At 42.6% G+C, this 23,282-nt stretch overlaps 1 protein-coding gene and 1 long non-coding RNA gene across 3 annotated transcripts; both read right to left on the bottom strand.

Annotated features, from left to right (window-relative positions):
- Positions 1-1,279: 1,279 nt before the first annotated feature.
- Positions 1,280-22,455, bottom strand: cd164 (CD164 molecule, sialomucin). Of its 2 annotated transcripts, XM_085771816.1 has the most exons (6): positions 22,156-22,455; positions 21,247-21,315; positions 7,121-7,186; positions 6,581-6,712; positions 5,866-5,931; positions 1,280-5,276 (listed from the first exon to the last, which is right to left on the bottom strand). In XM_085771816.1, exons 1-6 carry the CDS (start codon positions 22,226-22,228, stop codon positions 5,101-5,103), a joined length of 582 nt encoding a protein of 193 aa, XP_085627942.1. In that variant the 5' UTR covers positions 22,229-22,455; the 3' UTR covers positions 1,280-5,100. The 2 variants fall into 2 exon arrangements, with proteins under 2 accessions (XP_085627942.1, XP_085627943.1); XM_085771817.1 differs by lacking the exon at positions 6,581-6,712 and having other exon boundaries at positions 3,892-5,276.
- LOC146961407 (uncharacterized) lies at positions 8,669-17,136 on the bottom strand. Its single transcript, XR_015035257.1, has 3 exons — positions 17,003-17,136; positions 9,462-9,528; positions 8,669-8,876 (listed from the first exon to the last, which is right to left on the bottom strand). It is a non-coding gene; the product is annotated as an uncharacterized LOC146961407 (long non-coding RNA).
- Positions 22,456-23,282: the final 827 nt, after the last annotated feature.

Here is a 23,282-nt window from a genome sequence, read left to right as displayed (position 1 = left end):
ACTCAAGACCATTAGGCTGACACAAAAGTAAAATTTGGGTAACGGATAATGTTCAAAATAGCTACACACACACACACCTATACACATATGTAGTTGTCATGTCATTTTATCATCAAATTAGACAAAATGTTATGTTGTTTTTTGTTATGGACACACACACACACAAAAAAACTTTTATGCCATTATTGTTGAATTTGTTATTGTAGCTCTATATAAAAATAGCTTTAACAAAAATACAACAGTAAAAGGGCGGTGTTTAGCTCAGTTGATAGAGCAGCCGCCCCATGTGTTGAGGCTACAGTCCTCACTGCAGGCGGCCCCGGTTCGAATCCTGCATAGAGCGGCCCTTTCCTGCATTTCACCCCCCTCTCTGCCTCCCCATTTCCTGTCTCTCTCTCGACTGTGCTTTCAATTAAAGGCCAAAAAGCCCCCAAAAATCTACTTTAAAAAAAAAAAATACAACAGTAAAATGTTGCTGACACATCAATACATGAGTTATGTTTATTTAATATAGTACCTCCAACTTTACATTTCAGGACTTAGCTTAGCTTATTAATTGATTCAAAGTATCAAAAGACACAGGAAAATATATTCATTGCTACTTCAAGGTCATAAATGTCTAATTACTCTGAGATAAACTGCTGTGAATACTGATTTGATTGTCAATTTATGTCTTTAAACAGGACAACTTGTTGACCTAGCATTAGGTAAACACAGACACAGGGCAAGACAAAGCAAAGCCTGAACTCGATACCTTCTGTCGCCAGGGCAACTGGCCTTTACAATTGTAACCATGGTAACTGAGCCTCACACTGAGACCGGGCCATGTCTCAAATTGTCCCACTTGTGATTTGTCATGCAAATGTGACCAGCTCCAAGAAAAGTTTGACGCTGCTGACAAATGAAAAAAAAGGTAAAATACGGAGAAATGTTTAACAATATTCAAACTTTATTGGTTTAACATTGTGAAACTAAAGGCAACACTAGAAAACAAGGCAAACAATAATAAAAAACAAAACAAAATAAAAGGAGTTTTGGAAAAAAAGAAAAGAAAAGGGGGGCAACAAATAAGCACAAAACATTTCAGGAGGCATTGTGGCACCTGTGAGTGTATACATATGGCTGTGTATGTATGAGTATGTGTGTGTTTGTTTGTTTGTGTGTGTGTGTGTTAATGTGGGGTGACAGCAAAGCCAAAAACTCGTACCTACAAGACTGTAACACAACTGATAAAAGTATGGCTCTAGCACTGCAATAAAGCCACAAGGCAAAAAGGAGGGAATCAAAAAGTTCTTTACTCATCGCTTTTCAAACTCAACACTGCAAGGCTGAAAACTGATAGGAGAGCTCTCCATGACCAAGCAAAGTTTGGATTTTGATATTTGAAACAAAAAAAAATCCTGCAGGAAGAAAAAAAAAAGTAATTGAATGCAACAATTGAAAATTGCCAACCAAACTGGAGTTCAAGTTATTGTGTGAATGTTTGCATTATGAAGGAAATGTTGCACCCTCGAGGTCTGTGGCTGTGGTTACAACGTTTTTTTTAACCGATGAGTTATTTTATCAGAATAGAGCTGGTGACGAGTTGTCCGAGCCACAACCAGGCCATGTGTAGTCAGTTGTTTTACTGGCATTTCAAGACCTTTAATTTATGTTGTGACAGGTCAAAAAAAAAAAAAAAAAAAAGCTGAAATAACAAATCTTTAACTCTTTTTTCATTTGATACATTTTCACTTTCACAAAAAACAGCCTGATAGCCGCCCAGGCAGCTCGTCACCAGCCAGCGCTCTGTAGATTTGATCGAGAAGTTAAGGCTGAGCGTGACAAAACAGACATTTAAGCCGAATACAGAAAACACAGAAAGAAAAAAAAAAAAAACACTTCACAGGGGTCTGAAAGTGCTGAGTCCCGTTGATATTTAATAGGTGTGGCATATCATCTTACAAACTACAACTATATATGGATATTAACTGAATAAGGCACTTTTCCTTAAAAGAGGTGCAGGGACTGAGTAACTTGTTGGAGAAGCTGCAGAGAGAGCAACACAATGGACGTCTATTGGCAATCGGCGGATACCAGACGTGTTTTAGACACATCGCGATGTCAACATGTGATGCTGCTGCTGCTGTTGTTAAGGAATGCAGCTTCCACGTGGAAAACGCAGAGAGCGCTCTGACTGGATTTAGTGATGACACAGCAGCGTACCGACTCAACAGCTGTGCGCGACTCAACTCAACTCAACTCAACTCAAACACGTCTCTAAATTTTGGGGTGAAGAAGGGACTCCTCATGCAGAGAATGAACGAATGGGTGCAGCTAAGGCAAAACTCTGGAGCCTACTCGCCATACTTGGGTCTTTGGGCTGTAGCCTAATGCCACCAGGTGACTGTAGGTTTTAAAAGGCGTGTTGATGGTGAGCAGCAGAAAAGATGTCATCCTAAATTGCACAAGCCAAAAAAAAAAGACAGGAACAGAAAGAAGAAGAAGAAAAAAGAGACAAGCAAACATCTGCAGCACTCATGAGTTTCTAACCATTGGTGGTCATACAAAACAAAGTGATTAATCATCCATTTTCTAGTTAATATTCAAGACTGAGTGTTTATACAAGCATCAGATTTGTTTCTATAATTTTTTTTCTTTTTTCTTTTGGCTGAACCATGAAAACATTTACAAAGACAAAAGTTACAAAACAAAGCTTGTCAGTGCAATGCTCAATTTCCATGCCAAAACTGAGGACTTTGGCTTAATGCACACTGTTTCAAGGCATTCTTTCAACTAACATATGGGCTAATCACAACTAATCAAGTGGTTTTTAAGTGTCTAAACCCTTAAGAGTATATGCAATGGGAGGAAAAAATCACAACTCCAAGCATCCAGCATGCAATTATGACAAAAAAAGGCATCTAAACAAAACATTCTTGACACTGAGAAGCTGCTACAAGCAAAATGATCTGATAAACACTCCTTCATTGAGCCTTTTCTCAAGTTGAAACCTAAAAGATCAACAACAAAACAGGATGTGGCTATGTACAGGAGTGACAAAATGGAAAAAAAAACTAATCACACAGTTAGCAGCAAGCTAATTAGAGAACTTGACAATGAACTCTAGCATGGCCACTTAAGTTGTTGCATTTCTGCAATCTCCTCCTCACTTACACGGCAAAAAATTAGAGGTGCAATGCTCATTTGACCAAAACAGCACTCAAAACAATCATCATTTTAAACCTCAATGCACTCTCCAGTACTCAAGTTTTATCTTTTAAATTAAGCCCAATATAATTGCCATTTCTTAAAAAAAAAGAAAGAAAGGCACCCTCCCAGATTTATAGCACCCAACAGCGACCTTAAATTTCCTGCCAGCTCATTGTTCATATTAATGTTAAAACAAAATATTTGAACTTCAGAAACACAGAAATAATGAGATGGGAGGACGTTTAGAGCCACTATTGGAAGCTACAAGAAGGAGAGGACCTTTCAATTATCTATTTCTACAAGGTCACCAGTGAGAAGACCATAGGTGCCACGCTCCGAATATAGTCCTCTTCTACCCACAAGGAAAAAAAACTTCACTCCCGACTGATCAAGGCCCTCAAGTGACGACAACTACCTACCTACCGTTATTTCTCAATAATAAAAGGCTCTACAGTCCAGCTGGAATACTACAGGTCTCACCGTCCACCAATATCAGCGCCGCGATACGGTTTCTGTCTGGCAAACACAAACTAACGACAAAACACCCGTGGGGCCTCAACCAGGAAAGAAAAAGACTCATCCTCATCCACTTCTCTCTCTCTTTAAGTCATACTGGACATTAAAGGCACTTCACTGCTATCACTGTCCACATCACGAAAAGGTGCACGCCATCTTCTTTGTCTTCCCCCCTATTCTCTATTTTTATAAATTATTTAAACAAATGAATTATTCATATTTCTGAAATATTCTACAATCGTTCATTTTCACCCTTTTTTTTTTGACGACTTCGCAGACAGGAAGGGACAGCTCCACATTAGCGATCGGTGTGGGTGAGATTTGACGTCAGTAAAGATCAGAAATAGCAGTTTGGAGATTAATGGTTGGGAAATGAACTTAATACATGATTTATTGCATTGAGCTGCTCAACTAGCAGTCGGTGTTTGACGATTTTTTTTATTTTTTATTTTTTTAACAACTTGTTATTGGATTATAGGTTTACCCCCGGGGGAATTCAACAGCAGAAACCGCACAGCGCTCCTTCACGCAGAGGGAGGCGCCCATCAAAATAAGACCGTTTACCCGCATTACTGCTGTTTGTTTTGTGTTTGTTTGTTTTTTTTAGTCTGACATTAGATGATTGGATGTTGCTTTTATTCCCCTCACAAGTAACCCCGCCTCTTTTACATCATCTAAGAGCACATATACACGATACAGCTGCATGGAGGGGTGGGGTGGGTGGGTGGGAACGTGCCTACGGCTCTGCAGGCTAAAAGCAACACTGAATCATCACAGTCGTCACTTTTATGAATAGCTGTTAACTCAAACAGTGTTTCCAAATCGAGATTTAAAAAAAAGAAAAAAGAAAAAGAAAAAAAGCTGTAAATGCAAACACTTTGCAGCTGTACTTCTCCTGAGCTCCAGGAAAGCTACTCTCTATACATGACTAATTCTTCGACTCTGGTGTGGTGAGGAGGGAAGGGGGGGCTGTAAATAACACCAGCCCCCTCAATTCCCTAGAAAATGGTTTTGGCGAGATGAGTAATAGCGTGATGGAGGTGGGAGCAGCTATCGGATGACGCAATCCATATGCTCAAGGCTTAAACGACATATCACTAGAGATCTGCTTAATTGTACAAGTTGGTACAATGTGCATTTATCATACACACAGAGGCATGCGTGGGCGCCTTAATACAGACTACAACTGCAGCACTAATACCGGCCGTAAACCACAAGTGGCACAAACATCAAAGATTAAAAAAAAAAGGAAAAGAAAGAAAAGTAAAAACCTGCTTGAAAACACTGTTTGAGTTTGTCGTGATGGGTGCGTGCCGAGCGGGGAAGTCTGCTCTGGAAGGTTCTAGTCAGTGGGGACGGGTCGAGTGATGCGGGTCCAACAGAGATGCTGCTTCAAAGGGTGTGGTAGTTGCGGTCCTTGGACTTGCAGAATTTGTAGAGGAAGAAGATGACGGCCTGCAGGCCCAGGACCAGCACTATGCCACCGATGAAGCTGGCAGCGTCAAAGGTGGAGTTCTTGTGAGGGGCGGCGGTGGGGGCGATCGGTGTGGTGCTCGTGCCGGTTCCAGCTGTGACGAAGCAGAGCAAAGGAAGCGTTAAAATTAACTCTGTTGATGCCGTAACAGCGCTGATTTGCCCTATCACCAGGGATGTCACGATTACTTTTCACAATTAATCTCGGTATTAAACGCCACAATTAATCTATCGTAAAGATTCCTAAATACCGTCACTTTCCAAAAAAAGGTTATGTCAGAATCGGCAGATGTGCGCCAAAGTAAAGGTAAATGCACAGATACTGGTCCATTTACCCAACGTAACATTGAATTGGTAGTAATTTAAATGTCAGCGTGCTATATGTAATAATACAATTCAAAAGAAGAAGTATAGATGACAATTAATGACTTAAATATTTCAAATACTTCCCCTGGGGGAGTTATAATTGGTCCTATATTAATAGATACTTAAAATATGTTGTGTATATTATCAATAATGTAATTATATTTTGACTGTATTTGATTTTACACATTCATAGTGTGTGAAATTAATTAATGCATAATAATCATGATAATCGTAATACCGTGATTATTTATCTGACAATAATCGTACCAAGAAAACTTATAATCGTGACATCCCTATCCATCACAATGTCCGACTTACTTGTAGTAGCGGATGAAGGGCTGGTGGTGTTACTAGGCTGAGTGGGGCTAATGGTGGATGAGTTGCCTGTAATAGGGTCACAGCAAGAACACACACACACATTAGGCTTTTACACCAGTAAATGCGTTTTAGACTCATTTAAAGGGTTTAATCATATATTGAATTTTGCAACATCTGTGATTACAGATGCAACAGTAGCTGTGGTTTTAATCACACAGCAGAACACTGAACAGAGGAGGAACTGGTAAATCTATTTATGGTGCAGCCAAACAAATGGATATTCAATAATAGCTGCCACCAGAATCAGATTTTATGCTGCACATGGGCACCAGTGCTTCTGCTGAAAAACAGCAGGGTACAGTGAAGTTGGTCATCTTGCAGAACGAGAGATGTGCACCTAAAAATGATATACTGTCAAAAAAACAAAAAAAAAATGCTGAAAATTGCTGCTTGTATTATTTGATGGAGGCCAAATGTACCCAAGCACTATTTGTGGTGCATTTCCTGTAACAGCAGGGCAATAAAAGCCACCCTGTTATACACTCTGAATCTGCAGCAACAGCAGCAGTAATAAGGAAAAACTGCAAACAGAAACAACTAATATATGCAAAACTTACTGCACAAAAGTATCAAAAACCACCTTCAAAAGATGGTACGAACATGATCACTTGAAAAACAGACGGGGAGTAGCAGAGGATTTTAAGGCAGTGGTTACCTGTGGTGGGTTGAGGGGTGCTGCTGTTAGAGGCGGTGGTGGCCGCAGAGGTAGTGGGGATTGTAGTAGGACTAGGGGAAGCAGTCGTAGTTGTAGAGACAGTTGTAGGTGGGGGTACGGTGCTTTCACCAGCTGGACAGGGAACCAACACCAAGACAGGGGTGTGAGGTGGGGGGGAAAGCAAGAGACACCACCCAAACGACAAGGATACATACAGACATTAAAACGAACAGTCCCTCATTATTTCTCCCGGGCAGGTGAAAATACTGCAGAGTACAGTACAGTAATGCCTGGCCAAGTCTTTTAGACACAAACAAAGAGGGCAGCAGAGAGAGAGACAGGTACAGAGACTGGTGGCCAATTACACTTAACACTTTAGTTAGAACATGGCTAGACTAGACCCAAGCAGAATCTGAGGATTATTTATTCCCCTAAATATGGAGAAAGGTGTTTTTATTTATTATGGAGTCTGCTTGGAGCCTCAACAAACATAAAATGTTAATTTCCCACATTGATATATATATACATATAGTTACTTACCTGAGCAGGTAGTATTGATGCAGCTGTCATTTCCCAGCTGGGTCACGTTGTGACACTCCACAGATACTGAAACAGAAAAATGTTTCATTAGTTTTTTTGTATTTTTTGTATTCAAAATACTAAACTAAATGTACAACATGAGCATGAAGAGCAGAGTACACGTAAAGGAATTTGTCATGCAAGAGAGGGGCCTCTGACAGAGTCATGTTACTGTAGTATTACTAATGCGTGTCAACTATTGATGATCTGGGGCAACCTGGGGTCAAGTAATAAAGCATTTCCTTGATTCATTATTATATCATCATAATAAGCATCACAAATAGGAGTTGTAAAAGTATGTAATCATAAAGAAGTGTCACAGAAAGGTTAAATGGAACAGCTAAAGAAGGCTGAATAACCAAGCAAAGGGAGATGGACAAAGGAAATGGAAACTGAGGCGGGAACTCTTTAATATATTACATTAAATTTTCAAATTCTACTTTTTATTCATGGATCAATAAATATATTTATGACAGTTTTACGCTTCTTTTTGTAAATCCATTTTTATAGTCTCAAGTACCTATTAATGGATTTAACATCCATTTATTAAACCTTTGACAACTCCTGTTTTCCTGTGACATCCCTAGTCTTCCATAAAAAGCTGGTTGAGTTAAATTTCATTTTAACTTCTTTATCCACTATAAGTGAATTTAATCAACTCACTGTGTTTTATAAACCAATAAAATGTTTTGTGCAAAACACAAGTCAGACTGTCAAAGAACTGACTCTTCGATAGAAGCAGTGCTTCGATATAAAATACTTAACTGTGCTCCATTAACCTCTGGACTTTACATTACTGCACTGCTTTAAACAAAATACATTTTGTGTGTGTGTGTGTTCAGTGAGCTGAGTCATAGTTTGGTCTTCTAGGTGGATTCTGTTTTATTATATAATCTGACTACTAATTAACCCTGGCAGGAAGGGACTTTGCCCTGTAATGCAGTCTTGCCTGTCCTGAATGCAAGAAGACACGTATTGATTCTGTTTTTTTTGGGTCAGCCGATTTTCATTGTTGGCTTCTTTCAATTCTCTAGGAGACATTAACCAACAAGAGCAAGAGTTTGTCACTTTGTTCAGAGCAACTCGGCCTGCGTCACAGCGAGGATCCCACACACTAAAAACTGTTGGGTTGAAAAATAACCCAACCTTAACCCAACTGCTGATCAACATAGGGACAGAACACGCGCTGGGTTGTTTCGACCCAAGTGCTGGGTTCCCCCGTTTAACCCAGAAAGTTGGGTTGTTCATTTGACCCAACTAGTGAGTTAAATTAACTCTATTGCTGGGTTAAAATGACCCATGTGCTGGGTTATATCCTGCCCCATTGCCCTGCTACTTTTACTTTTTTAATTGATAATATTAATAATAAATATTATAAATAATTGATAATCAGATTCTATTATATGACTATCTAATATTAATACAAAATATATTATATCATTATTGTTGCTGTTGTAATTTCCCATAATCATACAAACACACACCATACACACATAGGCCACTGTTAACTTAAATTTATTGGCAGTTTAACAAATTTTACACCAGCACAGGTGCACAGGCTGAATGAACACAAATAGGTAACAATGCTCAGTTTGCAGGTTCTCTCTCACACACACAGATCTTGCAGTAGTGGGTCTGAAGACTTGTCCTCCTCTCCTGTAGATGGATGGAGGAAGCAGAGCTGGCAGGACCTTCAGCACCCTCTCACCTTTAACAACTAAACAAAAGACAAAAGAAAATGCACAAGTTCAATTAACATGAAATAGTTTCTATAACAATTGATATTTCTCAAACAGTAGTTGTTTGACTGGAATACCTGGTAAAAGGAAAATACTCGCTTTTTACACAGCTTGTGCAGCAACACAGCTACGCTGCACGCATTGTCGCTCCCGAGTCAAATTGTTAAGACTAAAAAGTTCAGCGATTGTTTCTCTAACGTAATTTGATATCAGGGCGTTCAGGATGTTTTACTCCGTGAGCCGAATTATCTGTAGCCGTATCCCCCTCTCCCACACCCGATGCTTAAAAGCAGTAAAAGCACGACTAAAGCAGTTTCGTGTTAAAAACCAGTGTTTACTTGACGCTGTTTGGCGGACACAGACAGGCCGTCTGCAGGGCTGGAGCCGAGCTGCTGCTAACCACTGCTCAGCTTGTTTCTCTGATAGCCTCAGAGCCACACGCTCGAGGGGTTTTTAACGTGAGCCGAATTATCCGCAGAGGTCTCCTCTTCTCCACAACACACAGACCCGGTGATTAACACCCGATAAAACGGGAAATAACGCAGTTTGAAGTGAAAACTCACCGTTTCTCCAACGCCGTTCGGCAGACAGCTGGGCTTCACGGAGGGGCTGCGAGTCTCCTGTTTGTCTCTCTGGTAAAAAAAAAAAGAAAAAAAAAAGAAGAGAAAACATAATAATGATAACAATACAGTAATGTTGATAAAGTACAGTCGGTTTAAAACGTTGTGTCCTCCCTCTTAAAGTAATGTTAACGTTACCTTGATTGATCACCCTCAGTTAACCGTTACTCCTGGGTTTAACGGCTCTGCTGGAGCTCGTCAGCTCGTTAACTGTGGCTAGCCTTAGCTACTGCTAACGACAGCTAGCTGCCAGCTACTGTTACACAAATATGAAGATATAAAATGTCCAATGGCACATTACAGCCAGATGAACAATAAACCCGGAGACTACTGCATATTAAATTGCAAAATTCAAAAAGGCTAATGTTATAGAATTGTAAGTTGGCTAACGTTGGCTAGCATCTAGGAAAATCTAGCCTAACTTCCCAGAAAACAACAACAACATTAACCCCCCTTTTGATCCAAGAGTGTGAAATGATATTGAGATCATCATGCTATTACCACAACCGATCAAGACTATAGGAAAATTATTATTTATATTAATGTAACCCTGGTTTCTGGATGGGTAGCGTGCCAGGACCGTGGGTATTGCGGGTTACAATGGTGAAAATACTTCTTCAATAAAAAGGCACCGTTACGGCAGGACAGGAAGACTTTATTTACTTCACTTACAGGTGAGGTTCAACGACGAGGCAACGCACACGAGGGGCAGAGCTAGAACTCTCTCTTGAGTGTCTGTATAACCGGTCCCCACCAAAACAAGGGCAAGCGGAACCAACATCATACTACTCATACTTTCTCTCTATCTTCTAAACATCTCTGCAGGGAAACACTGAGGGTGATAATAAAATATTATAGGCTAAATTAAATAATTAATTAAATTAATAATACCTCATAATTAAAACACAAAATAAAACCAATGACATGACGTAATATAATACAAATAATGTTTAGGGTAATAACATAAAATGTATAATAATTAAAATAATAAACACATAATAATCTACACGGTTACAGTCTTCCCTTGCTACAAGTAGAAATGTCCTCATTTCAACAACTGCCTGCCATAGCACACATGAAAACACATGAGACGATTACCCAACATATGTAAAGGTGGAATACGTCTATAAATTCAGCTTATCAGTAATTCACAGGAAAATACGACATAGAACATGTGCATGTACATTCCCGGACATATGCAAGACAATACAAACAGGCATATGTAAACATAACATATCACCACACCCTCAATAGCAGGAAACAAAACATGTGAGGGGGTGTCAAAGTGCAATCACAGTCCATTAAGTGACAAAGTCTTTGTATTTAAGTGGACGCTTCACCTGGCGGCCACTGCGGGACATGAGGCCCACAGGTTCCTGAGAGAGTGACTGAGGTGTAGCGGGGCTTGTGGGGCCACCAGGGGAGGAGGGGGATGAGGGAGAGAAGGGAGAAGAGGGGGGTGATGAGTGAGGAGGAGAGGGTGGAATACTGCGTTGAGCAGCACTCCTGACTGAAGTCAGTGTGGGCTGTTTCTCAGCACCATCAGGCACATGTGGAGGGGTGGGAGGGCGAAAAGGCAAGGCCCCTGACAAGGCCGTGAGGCGAGGGGCTGGTGCTGTGCCCACCTCAGCAGGAACAGTTGGTGCCTGTCTGACAGGAGAGGTAGCTGGAAAAGTCCCTTTGTAGGCTTTCAGTCTGTTATGATGAACAATCCATTCTCGTGAGCCTGTGCTCCTTGGATCCTTGATCTCATATGTAACACCTGGGTAACCACCATTGCTCATGCGCCGCAGGATCACATAGGGACCCTTCCATCTGGGAGCCAGCTTATTCATCTTTCGTGCAGGATCATCCAGGAGAACTAAGTCACCTGGTTGATGTGGGTGGAACACAACCTTTTTGTCATACTGGGTCTTCTGACGCTGCTTGTTTGTAGCAGAGTTGTGAGCTGCTTCTCTGAACGCACGTGACAAGCGTGTGGCAAGGTGTGTTGCATAAGCTGCTGGTGTACCGGGGGTAGAAGAGGTTACAGTGGGACAACAGTTCAGCATAACATCAAGTGGCAAGTTAGGTTCTCTACCATTAACCAAGAAGAAAGGGGAAAACCCAGTGCTTGAATGAACACTTGAATTGTAGGCGAGCTCAGCTTGTGGCAAATACTGGTCCCATTCACCACTACTTTCAACAATGTATTTAGCAAGCTGATCTTTGAGTGTCCGGTTCAGTCTCTCAACCATGCCATCTGACTGGGCGTGGTATGGTGATGTGCGGGTCTTATTAATGCCAAGGAAACCACAGAGATGCTTGATGAGGTCTGACTCAAACTGTCTCCCTTGGTCAGTGTGAAGTGACTCCGGCACCCCATGATGTCTGATGTACTCCTCAAAAATACACTTTGCCACAGTAGTGGCACGTTGATCCTTCAATGGGAAGAGGTTGACATATCTGGTGAAATAGTCCATAACTACAAGAACATATCTATTGCCAACTGACGTAACAGGAAGTTCAGTGATGTCTGCGGCCACTTTCTGAAACGGCCTCTCAGCTTGGATAGGCTGCAGGGGAGCTCTTTCATGTGGTGTGGGGCAGCTCCGTGTCTGACATGGCAAACACTCAACACAAAACTTGTGGATATCACGGGTCATATATGGCCAATAACAGATACGTCTAGCTCTTCGAAGTGTGCGCTCCGCACTCAGATGACCACTGAACTGATTACCATGTAAACATGTCAATGCTGTGGAAATGAGAGCTGTGGGTAAAACAACCTGAAAGTTAACAGGTGTGTTTGGGTTTGCTTTGACCTTTCTACACAAAATTCCCTGCCGAATTAGCAATTTGGGAAATTCATGCCACAGTTTCCTCAGTGTGGGGGACGAGTGTTTTAAATGACCAATGGGTGGCCGGTGCTTTTTATCATGTAGCCATGCAATAACCTCCCTGAGACATTCATCCTCATGCTGTTGTTGTTGCAGTTTATCTAGGTCAACAGAAAGTGTGTGGCTAAGTTCTGGCAAAATTGTGTCAGTGTTGTCATTTGCGTCTCTGCTAGGCGATGCTGTGGTGTCTGTGGTGGTGATGGAAGAGGTAACACACTGGACAGCTTTGTTATGAACCTCAGTGGTCGGACGTCTGGACATGGCATCTGCGTTAGCGTGCTGTCTGCCTTCTCTGTGTAAGATGTTGTAGTCGTACACATCCAGCTCAAAGATCCATCGACTGCGTCTCCCAGTAGGGTCGCTGTCCACTGGGGTTTTCTTCAGACTCAGGAGGGGCTTATGATCTGTAATCACAGTGAATGTGCTGCCAGAGAGAAAGTGTTTAAAATGTCTCACAGACCAAACAACTGCCCAGAACTCACGGTCAAATGTAGACCATTTCCTTTCAGAGGGACTGAGTGTGTGACTTGCGTAGGCAATAACACGTTCTTTATCATCTTGACGTTGAGACAACACAGAGCCAATACTGCCCTGTGAAGCATCAGTGTACAGGAGAAAAGGTTGTGTGAAAATGGGATGTGCCACAATTGGTGGGTGAGTGAGAGCATGTTTCAGGGATTGAAACGCATCCTCACATTCAACAGTCCATTTGAAGATTGCTCCTTTGTGTGTGAGAGTGTGCAATGGAGCTGCAATGACGGAAAAGTTTTTGATGAACCTACGGTAGTAAGAGCACAGTCCAATGAATGCTCTCACCTCTGTAGCTGTCCTGGGTGTAGGCCATCTCCGAACCTTCTCAAGGTTCCTTGCATCTGGTTGCAGTCCCTGATTGGAGACCACGTGTCCGAGGAAGGTGACTTGTGTTTGTGCAAACTGGCACTTCTTGGCTTTCAACTTGAGACCAGCTGAGCGGAAACGGCTGAAAACCTCAGTGAGACTCTGGAGGTGATCTGCAAAAGAGCGACTGAAAACAAGGACATCATCCAGATAAATCAAACACTCTTTCCAGTGCAGGCCGTGGAGCACCAGCTCCATTAGTCTCTGAAATGTCGGTGGAGCATTGGTTAGGCCCATAGGCATAACCTTGAACTGGTACAGTCCACTTCCAGTGTTGAAAGCTGTTTTCTCCTTGTCTTGTGCTTCAAGCTCGACCTGCCAATATCCGCTACATAAGTCCATGGTGCTGAACCAGCAAGCACCGGAGAGGCTGTCAAGAGCGTCCGCAGGTCGTGGTAGGGGATATGAGTCCTTAATGGTGACTGCATTTATCTTTCTATAATCAATACAGAACCTGTAACTACCATCTTTCTTTCTAACGAGCACAACAGGGGAAGACCAGGGGCTACAACTTTCTTCGATGATGTTCTGTGAAAGGAGCTGCTGAACTTGCCTGTCTATCTCTGCTCTGATGTTGGGTGAGGTTCTGTATGCTCTCTGTTTAATGGGTGGAGCATCTCCTGTCCTGATACTGTGTCTAACTATGTTTGTGTGTCCATAGTCTTGGTCATGAGCACTGAAAACATCACTGTATGACATCAATAAAGACTGAAGCTTGTGTCGTTGCTCATCAGTAATTTCTGCCTGACTGAGATCAACATCTGGTAACAACTGTTGAAAAGATGGTTCTGTCCTAGCTGTAACTGTGGATACACTAGGTTCATCAACATGGACCTCAACCTCGTGGTCTTCATCAAGTGCATGGAAATCACCTAATCTGGTGTCAGATGGAATGTGGAGCTCAGTATTAGTGGGGTTCATTACTCTAACATGAGTCAACCCTGCCTGTACATGAGCTAGCGTCCGTGCTGCTAACAGGCCCTGGAAGCTAGGTGGACCTGGCTCTAGGACACCTGTGTAGTCTGTGTCAAGATCAGTTACACCAATAGTGGGCTGAACCTTAGCTAAAACAGTCATCTGTGACATAGCAGGAACAACTATGGGTGATAGTGTGACAGCATGGCAGCTCAAAGGAGCCACATCAGTAGCACGCAGGAGAGGAACAGTGGTATTGCTGCCCACTTTCAAATTACCTTCCCCTACGTTCAATACAGCATGGTGTGAAAGCAGGAAGTCCCAACCTAGGATTACTGGCTGTGTAATGTTCCTGACCACTTGGACTATGTGGGTGAACATCTCATTACCTAGCCTGATGGTTATAGGAAGTGTGCCTAGGTTATCTAAATAGTCACCAGTCACTGCCCTAGGTAAAAGCTCAGAGCGCTGCATGGGTTTAGTTCTCAGAGAGGGGACTGACATCCTAAAGGCCTCACTAATCAGTGAAATGTCTGACCCTGAGTCTAAGAAGACTTTAGTGGCAATGTTCTCTATGATAGAAATCACATAACATGTGGGGGCTTTACAAGGGAGAGGTGACTTCTGTTGTGGGGCCTCACGTTTGGTAGCAGCAGACACTTGGCCCTCAGCACCTGCTACCACTCTTTTCCCTGACAGGGGTCTTCTTCAGTGAAGCTGACACGATAGTCTCTTTCTCCTCGTTGTTGGTGTCTCTGCCTGGCAGAGAGGGGAGAGTGTGAATCATACCTGGATCTGTCAGAGTCATTGGAGGCGTGTCTGTGAGAGTCACCATGATGTGGGTCTCGTGGACCTGGACGATGAGGGGAGTAGCGCCTGTCTGGGCTGCCCCGCCTGAAGCGATCCTGCTGGTAAGCAGAGTGATGATCATATCGATGAGGTGAAGAAGATGGAGGAGTAGGTGAGTATCGTCTGTCACGGTGAGTAGAGGGATATCTGGGGCGATGATCACTGCTGGACCGGCTGAACCTGTGATGGTCATGATCACTGTGGGACCAGCTGGATCTGTGATGATGTCGTGCCGGAGAGTATCCGCCACGGTCAGGTGACGCAGATGGGGAGCGACGGTATCTTTCTCTGCCACGCTGATACCTCTGTTCATCTTGTTGGTCATATCTTTGGGTGGAAGCAGCAACATGTGGAATGCAGTGTTGCGCTGCGAGGTCAGGATTACATCCCAGCTGAGAAACTTCCAGCCGGAGAGCATGAAGGTCATTAGAGAGCTGTTTAACTGCCTCAAAAAGTCCAGAGGACGGGTCTGACTGAGATTTCTTATGTCTGGTTGACACCATAGCTGCAAACAGTTCCTCTTGTGGAGCAGGAATAGCAGAAGGCGTGAGTGCAGGTGCAATGACAGGTGGAGGAAGAAGTTTCAATGCCTCTTGTGCACGTTCCCATTTACATGCAACAGCTAGAGCATCCTCGAGAGTAGCTGCACCATGCTCGTGACATTTGGACTGAAGAATGGGGTCCAGACCAGCAACAAATCTTCTGAAGCGTTCCATGGCAATAGCTGGTTTGCCATATTCTGGGAAAGCTTCTAGTACTAGTCTAGTAACTTCTGCAGCATAAACTTCTAAGGGTTCTTTAGGCAGGCGCTGTCTGGCATTTACAAATGTCTGAAAATGCAGCAAGAGTTGTTTTCTTCCAAAAACTTCATTCAGCTTAGCTGCACATTTATCATAGTCCTGTTGCACATCTGGTGGTAAAGACAGCCAGTACGCTAGTGCATCCCCGCTTAGACGAGTGGGAAGTATCGTAGCAATATCTAGCTGCTGTCCCTCTGCACACGCTTTAACTGCTAGTTCCAGTCTTGTTTTCCACAGAGAAAAACTTTCTTTGTCCTTACCATCGCCGTGAAAGTATGGCGGCAACTCCACTCTGTAGTGAAGAACCGTCTTTGGTTTGTCCCTCCGGGTCGCGCCGCTTTCACCGTCACCGTCACTGTCGGAGTGAGAGTCGTTGTCCTCAACGATGTCCTCAGCGCCATTCGCAACTGACTGCAGCGACATGATTCCCAACTGTCCAACTTAAAACGACCAGGTGAAAAAAAACTCCGGCCCACGTTAGCACTGTAGCACTGTCCACAAAACCGTCTCCTCGAGAAGAATGTGAAAAAACATTTGCAGAGTGCTGCGCTGGCGGCCTGTAGTCTGGTAGATTCCACACGGCGTTAGCTAGTTGACTGCCTCGGCTAATTCACGGAAGAGAAAAAAAAAAAGGAGGAAAAAAAACTAACACCGCTGCCACCAGTTTGTAACCCTGGTTTCTGGATGGGTAGCGTGCCAGGACCGTGGGTATTGCGGGTTACAATGGTGAAAATACTTCTTCAATAAAAAGGCACCGTTACGGCAGGACAGGAAGACTTTATTTACTTCACTTACAGGTGAGGTTCAACGACGAGGCAACGCACACGAGGGGCAGAGCTAGAACTCTCTCTGGAGTGTCTGTATAACCGGTCCCCACCAAAACAAGGGCAAGCGGAACCAACATCATACTACTCATACTTTCTCTCTATCTTCTAAACATCTCTGCAGGGAAACACTGAGGGTGATAATAAAATATTATAGGCTAAATTAAATAATTAATTAAATTAATAATACCTCATAATTAAAACACAAAATAAAACCAATGACATGACGTAATATAATACAAATAATGTTTAGGGTAATAACATAAAATGTATAATAATTAAAATAATAAACACATAATAATCTACACGGTTACATTAACCTACCAGAAAATCCTGATGTGTCTGGTCCAACTGCTCACAGAAAGATCCAGAAAGTTCGACAAAGGATGAGCGGGAAAATGAAGAATGACCCAGCAGTTGGGTCAAAGTAACCCAACCGGGTGTTCAGATAGAAATTAACCCTCACAACCCATTTACCCAGCATAAAACAACCCAACTGTGTGTTTACAGTACCCAAAACAACACAGAATTTTGACCCAGCATGAATAACCCAGCAATGTGTTTACAGAAACAACCCAGCATTTTTTAGTGTGCATGAGTCATGACTGTCAGCACCTTGTGACTATAGATTATTTCACGCCCAGTTACACGCACGGTTGTATAAACTTGACTGTCAGCAGATCTACTTCGCAGTCTTTAATACAGATGCTTACATTACTCACATTCAAGAAACATACGACACATTTGTTATCTTAAATGTCAAAGGGAGTTGACACGTTTTTTCCCCCAGAATGTGTGTGTAAGAGGAAATCCAGGACAGGGTGACATCATTTGAATTATAGATCAACAGAAAATCAATAGGTGCCTTTTTTGATTCAATTAATTGATTATTTCAGTCATCTGTTAAGTAATTAAGTGCTGGTTTCTGCTGAACAGAGCTGAGGATTTTACATTTTCCCTTGTCATTACTTACAGTTAATTAGATATCCTTTAATATTCGCATTATATACAATGAATCGCAAGCATTATGGTATTAAAATCTTACTTATTGTAGGACATACTAGCAGCTGAGCAACGCCTTTATGTATCCAAATTTAACCTTGGATTTACTAGACATTGACACACCTAGGAACCAGTCGATCAGAAAACATTGTCAATGTAAAAATATCCAGTCTGGCCACACTCTGCCTTCGCTTGTCTCACACCCATCAGGAATGCGGTTTTACCAGCCTTTAAACTAAACAGAACAGAAGTGACAAACATTTCAATAATGTTCTGATCATGGTTCAATCTGGGGCTGTAAAAAAAACAACCTTTGACCTCTTCTTTGTGTCGCATTTGATTATATTATGCGCATATGGGGAGACAGTGGCATTATTATCTCAAATACAGGAACGTCGTAAAGGGAACCGAGTCCGCCCGGCGCTGCTGCACCTGGTGCTGTAAAACGCCTTCCTACACCTTCTGTACTTGTTGTACAATTATCCAGAGCAGCCACAGCTAATGACTCCAACCAGATGGCCTCCCATAAATTACAAATACACCACCAACTTGAACAGTGAGGGCCGCAGCCATTGGTGAAACCATATTTCGCCTGCCTTTCAAATAGGGTCAACATGACTCACGGGCTTGTGTTACATTTTCCACAGCTCATAGGAATATGTTTTATTGTCCCTGTATCATGTTTTGATGCTTTGTGAACTGGCCTCGGATACAAACAAATACCAACTGTCTGTCGACTCATAGCTGTTAGTTTGTGGAGCTCCTGGTGGAAAGTTTTGGTTGGGACAGCAGCCGTTGGTTCAATTATGTGGTTATTATTATTAAGGGAGAGGAGTTGTGGTGTTTCAGTGCTGCCTTGTCTGTCGTTTCTCTCTGTTTTTTCACGTTTACACTTTCACCATCTTCATCCTGCTGCATTGCATGACTTAGCAGGTGTAGATGTCCAGGAAGGGAAGTGACTGAGCACAAATAATCAATCGCCTCGTACATTAGTGAATCCTTTTATAGCTGGGAAGATGAATGATTCACATCCTTTCGAACTGTGATTTAACAACAGATCAAGTATTTTCTGAAAGTGTTAGCTGCCTTATTTCCACCTTTTGTGCGATCTGACACTCTGACATCTTCGTACATCGTCGAGGCATGTGCGAGGAGGTTTTTTTTTTTTTCCACCTTCCACTAGGTCAGGGGTCTGTTATCTTGCAGGCAGCTGTGAACGGTAGGACCGGTTCTCACCCCTCTCTAAAGTGGTGACTTCATCATCACCACCACCACCACAACCACCATGAGGTACATTCACAGCTTCAAGGTGTGGGTGAAAAAAAAACTCAAGGGCTCATTTCACCACAGGAAAAACAGCAGCTGGGGTTAAGAGGACTCAACAAGCTTTGTCAAAAACTACATCCTGTACTTAGAGGCTCTACACAACTCGCATGTACACGTGTTGTTGAAGTTTTTTGAGCATCTAAACGCCAGGCTGCCGGGAAATGTGCCTCTGACGCCAAAGGCTTGTTTACACAAAATCCCTAAACCAAAGATAAATCTGGTAATGACAGCGTGGTAGGCGTTAGGTTGCTGCAGCGGTGTGGTTGTGAACGCTGCGCTTCTGCACAGCCATCTCAACTGGCCAGAGCTGACCTTTTTTGTTTAGTTTATATCAAATAGGTGATCCATTCTTGAGGTTGTGAAACACTTTAGCTGTAGGCCTGCTTGAAAAGTGTGTGTGGTAAGCTGTCAGCATTGGTGCACTGTGTCAACAGCGTGTATCCTGTGTGAAAAAAACAAAGACACACACTGCCAAACCTCAGTGAACCTCGCTTTAACACATCAAAACAAGGGAAAAAACATAACTTATCAAACGGTTACGGTCGGTCTGTGGGTGGGGGATTGTTGTCGCTTCCTCCTCCGGATCATTTTTAGCGCAATTACAAAATCCGAGTTGAACAATCCTATCTCTTTTGGATCACAGATCATGTAAATAATTGTCATGTTGCCTGTCCTGTTCACCCACTCGATAAATGATTGAGTAATGTAGCGTCACAGGTTTTTATCATTCATAGACGAGGCGGGAAGACAAAGCAGAAAGAAAGAGGGAGTGGTATCATCACCCAAATGTCTGGACAACCTGTCATGGAGAGAAATTCAAGTTTCCCCATCACCTGAGCTTGTGTTGCGAAAAGTTTACTGATGGTGGGATCTTGGCTTACTTATTTTGGATTTACTTAATCAACTTGTAACTCGGTTAAGATTACACAAGTTACATTATCTCCTGTTTAAGGCGCGTAATGACATCTGAAAATTATACAGCGAGCAAGATCACAGTATGCTCTTGTCTTGACCTGCACCCGAGGCATAAATTATGAGAAAAAACAAGGCACATGAAACTAATCTTCTTCTATCCTTTATCTGCACACACTCTTTCCTCTCCTTCCCTCTGTTCCCAAGCGCCATGGTATTGCAGGCTTCCTGTCACACATCCCCTCGCTTCCTCAGTCAGTCTTCTTCACAGTCACCAGAGACCTGTGTGTGTGTGTGTGTGTGTGTCTCACTACATATATTAAATTCAAGCTAACACTGAAGTGAGGCCCTGAAGGGAAATATAATTAGCATCAAAGAAGTCTTTTATTTCCAGCTACAAGCTACAGGTTTTGGTCCCAAACACTGAGGCAGAAGTGTGCCACTGATCCACAGGTTTATCGCTGACTCCTGTTCATGAGAGCAGTTATGTGACAAACCCTGTGATTTTAAGATAAGATTGCTTTGACTTCACGTGTAAAAAACTTGTAACCTTATCTCCTGACTCTGGTAACAACATGAATACAACGGGCTCCTCTCCTGACCTACTAAAAAACACAAGTAGGGTAGGGTGCAGAGCCGTTGACTCAGGAAACAGTCTGTCATGCCGTTTTGTTATGACCAACTCATTTTTACCGAACGGTGCAGCATATTTCTGATCACAACCAGCAGAGCTGCCTCCAAATTAAGATGAAAAACACCACCACAGCACATTTCCCCCCCACCCACAATCTCCTCTACGGCGCAGAAGTCTCTGGATATTTCTCATTTTCAGAGCACTCGACATCTTCAGACAGATATTTCCATTAAGATAATGAAATCACAGTGCGGTGATTTAGAGACGGAGGCAGCAAAACCACAATCGCAGCTAAGATGAGACTTAAATGTACAAAAAAAGACATTATCAACTAGCTTCTCTATTAATCATCTACAACTAATTTACTGTGATAAGGAATAATACTGAATCTATACTCCAACTTTGGCCCCTCGCCTCACACTGACAGTAATTTACTTCCAAACCAGCCTGTCCGGATCCACAGAGCCGGATGATCTTTTGCCAGACGAATTACGGCACAGCTTGGGGGCCTTGAAGGTTTTTTGTTTTGTAAAATTAAGATGACATCTATTCCCTCCCTCCCTCCATAGCCAGGAATCATGCGTCCCAATCACCTCAGCTGTCTGGACAATTAAGGACACACAAAGACCAACCTGTGCCTCTCGGTTCCACCACATTTATGTGAAAAAAAAAGGGGGGACAGATACTCACATGAGCAGTTGAGCCAGACACAGTCACTGTTGGCCGTACATGAAGCACATGACGTGCCGGAACATCCATCTGCAGAGAAGTCACAAATCACATTTAGTTATGGTTGTTGTAAATAGAGGCAACTTCCTACATGTGGGGGAAAATGAAACTGTTAACATCCAGGATGGGTTACTAGCCTATTATATGTGGTTGCTGGAAAAAATGTGGTCTAATACTGTATATTTAAAAAAAAAAAAAAAAAAAACTGTGTTAAATCTTATAGCAGAGCACATCCATAGCAGGGCAAATGTGGCACAACAGAGGCGCAATAAAAGGCGTTTGTCATGTAAGGCTGTTACATAACGAGCTGATCTGGTCTCTGGTACCTGATCAACTGGATCTGGGCTTGTTTCTGTTTCCTCAGTACACACATAAATGTACACACACATATTACAGTACAGCTGCACAATTTAAGTTTAATTTCTTCAGGTCAGACAGCTTGTTTTGCTTGTTTATTTGCCTTGTTTGTTTGCCTTGCTTTCTGGCTTGCAGGCTAAAATGTTAGCTGGTATAACTTGAGAAGCCACACACTGGCCAGCGTGGAAATAAAACTGACAAGTTGCCAAAAAAAAAAAAAAAACACCCAGGGGACATATTTGTTATTCTTTTATGAACATGAAAAGGCGTCGGTGTTTGACAAGTGTCAAACTGAGAACAGGCCTTTTTACAGTCGGTGAAAATGGAGGCACATTACTGAAACAGACACGTTTAGATAATATGTGTGTGTGTGTTTACCCAGAGGTGTCTCTATAACCGAGCTAAGGACGGAGGGACCCGGCCCCGTGTGTGTAGCTGCTGCTAGCCGGCCGCTAGCTCGGCTCAGCCCGGCTTGGCTCGGCTCGGCTCGGCGGAGAGAAGTCGCAAAGTTACCTGAGTCTGCTGCGGCTGATGCACCAATGAGAGCCACCGCGGCCACGGCGAAAAACACCACCTTCAGGTACATGGCTGCTGCTGCTGCTGCTGCTGCTGCTGCTGCTGGTCCGGTCTGGTCCGCGTAGTTATTTACTGCTCTTCTCGTCTCTCTTCAACCCGAGGAGAGAGGGAGGGGGAAAAAACAAAACGTATCTGTACGGAAACGTCGAGAAAGAAGGGAAGAAAGAAAGACACTTTCGAGATTTCACAGCTTCCTCCCTCCGTCTCTGGTCTCTGGTCGCTGCTGCTTCTGCTGCTGCTGCTGCTGCTGCTCGGTGCTCGACACTTCCTACTTGACAGGTCATGTGGCACTTTTTTACTGGGAGGGGAGAGGGACGTGAGCTCCGGACACGTCAAAAGGCGAGAGAGAAAGGAGGGGGCAAAAAATAAAATAAATAAAATAATAATAATTTTTTTTAAAAAAGAGGGGGTGCTTTCATTTTGTCACTAACCAAACTGATTGGTTTTTAAGTTGCGGCTGCTTGGGGGTCAATAACAACAGATATAAAGTAGCCCACAACAACTGTGATACCGGACACTGAATATTTATATGGGCTATAAATACACCAGGACACATTCTGGTTGTGTCTAATGAGTGAATACTCATTCACCACTGTTCACAAAATATAGAAAAAATATATAGTTAAATTTATCTCAGTAATTCTATATTTGTTCAAAATGTACCTTAAACTAAGGTTTTAAGTAGCCTATATTAATCAAAACATCTTGTCATCATGTTTTCAAAGATGCAGCAGATTTGACTTCTGATCAGAAATGGGCAAAATTCAGAAGGATATCGCCTTTGTGAATTGTAAATCAACTGTTTTTATTGTTATTTGCATTTGTTCTTTTTTAGTTTTCAATACAATTGTTAAACAAAGTTATATCAGGGAAAAAAAATGCTCTTAGCAGAGGATTTACACAATATCAGTGAATATAGGATAACATTGAATATCAATAGCAATTCCGTGTGAATAACAGGCTGTGTCTATGTGACTTTAAATAAAACAGATATAGGTGCAGATACAAGGCTCTTCTACACAGATTTAATTTACCATTTGCTGACATCATTCTGAGTAGCAGTC

This window comes from Trachurus japonicus, chromosome 24 (genome assembly GCF_045865225.1).
Source record: "Trachurus japonicus isolate A0001 chromosome 24, Traja_1.0".
NCBI lineage: Eukaryota > Metazoa > Chordata > Actinopteri > Carangiformes > Carangidae > Trachurus > Trachurus japonicus.
Note: the sequence above shows the minus strand (reverse complement) of the source record. Positions and strands in the feature narration are given on the sequence as shown.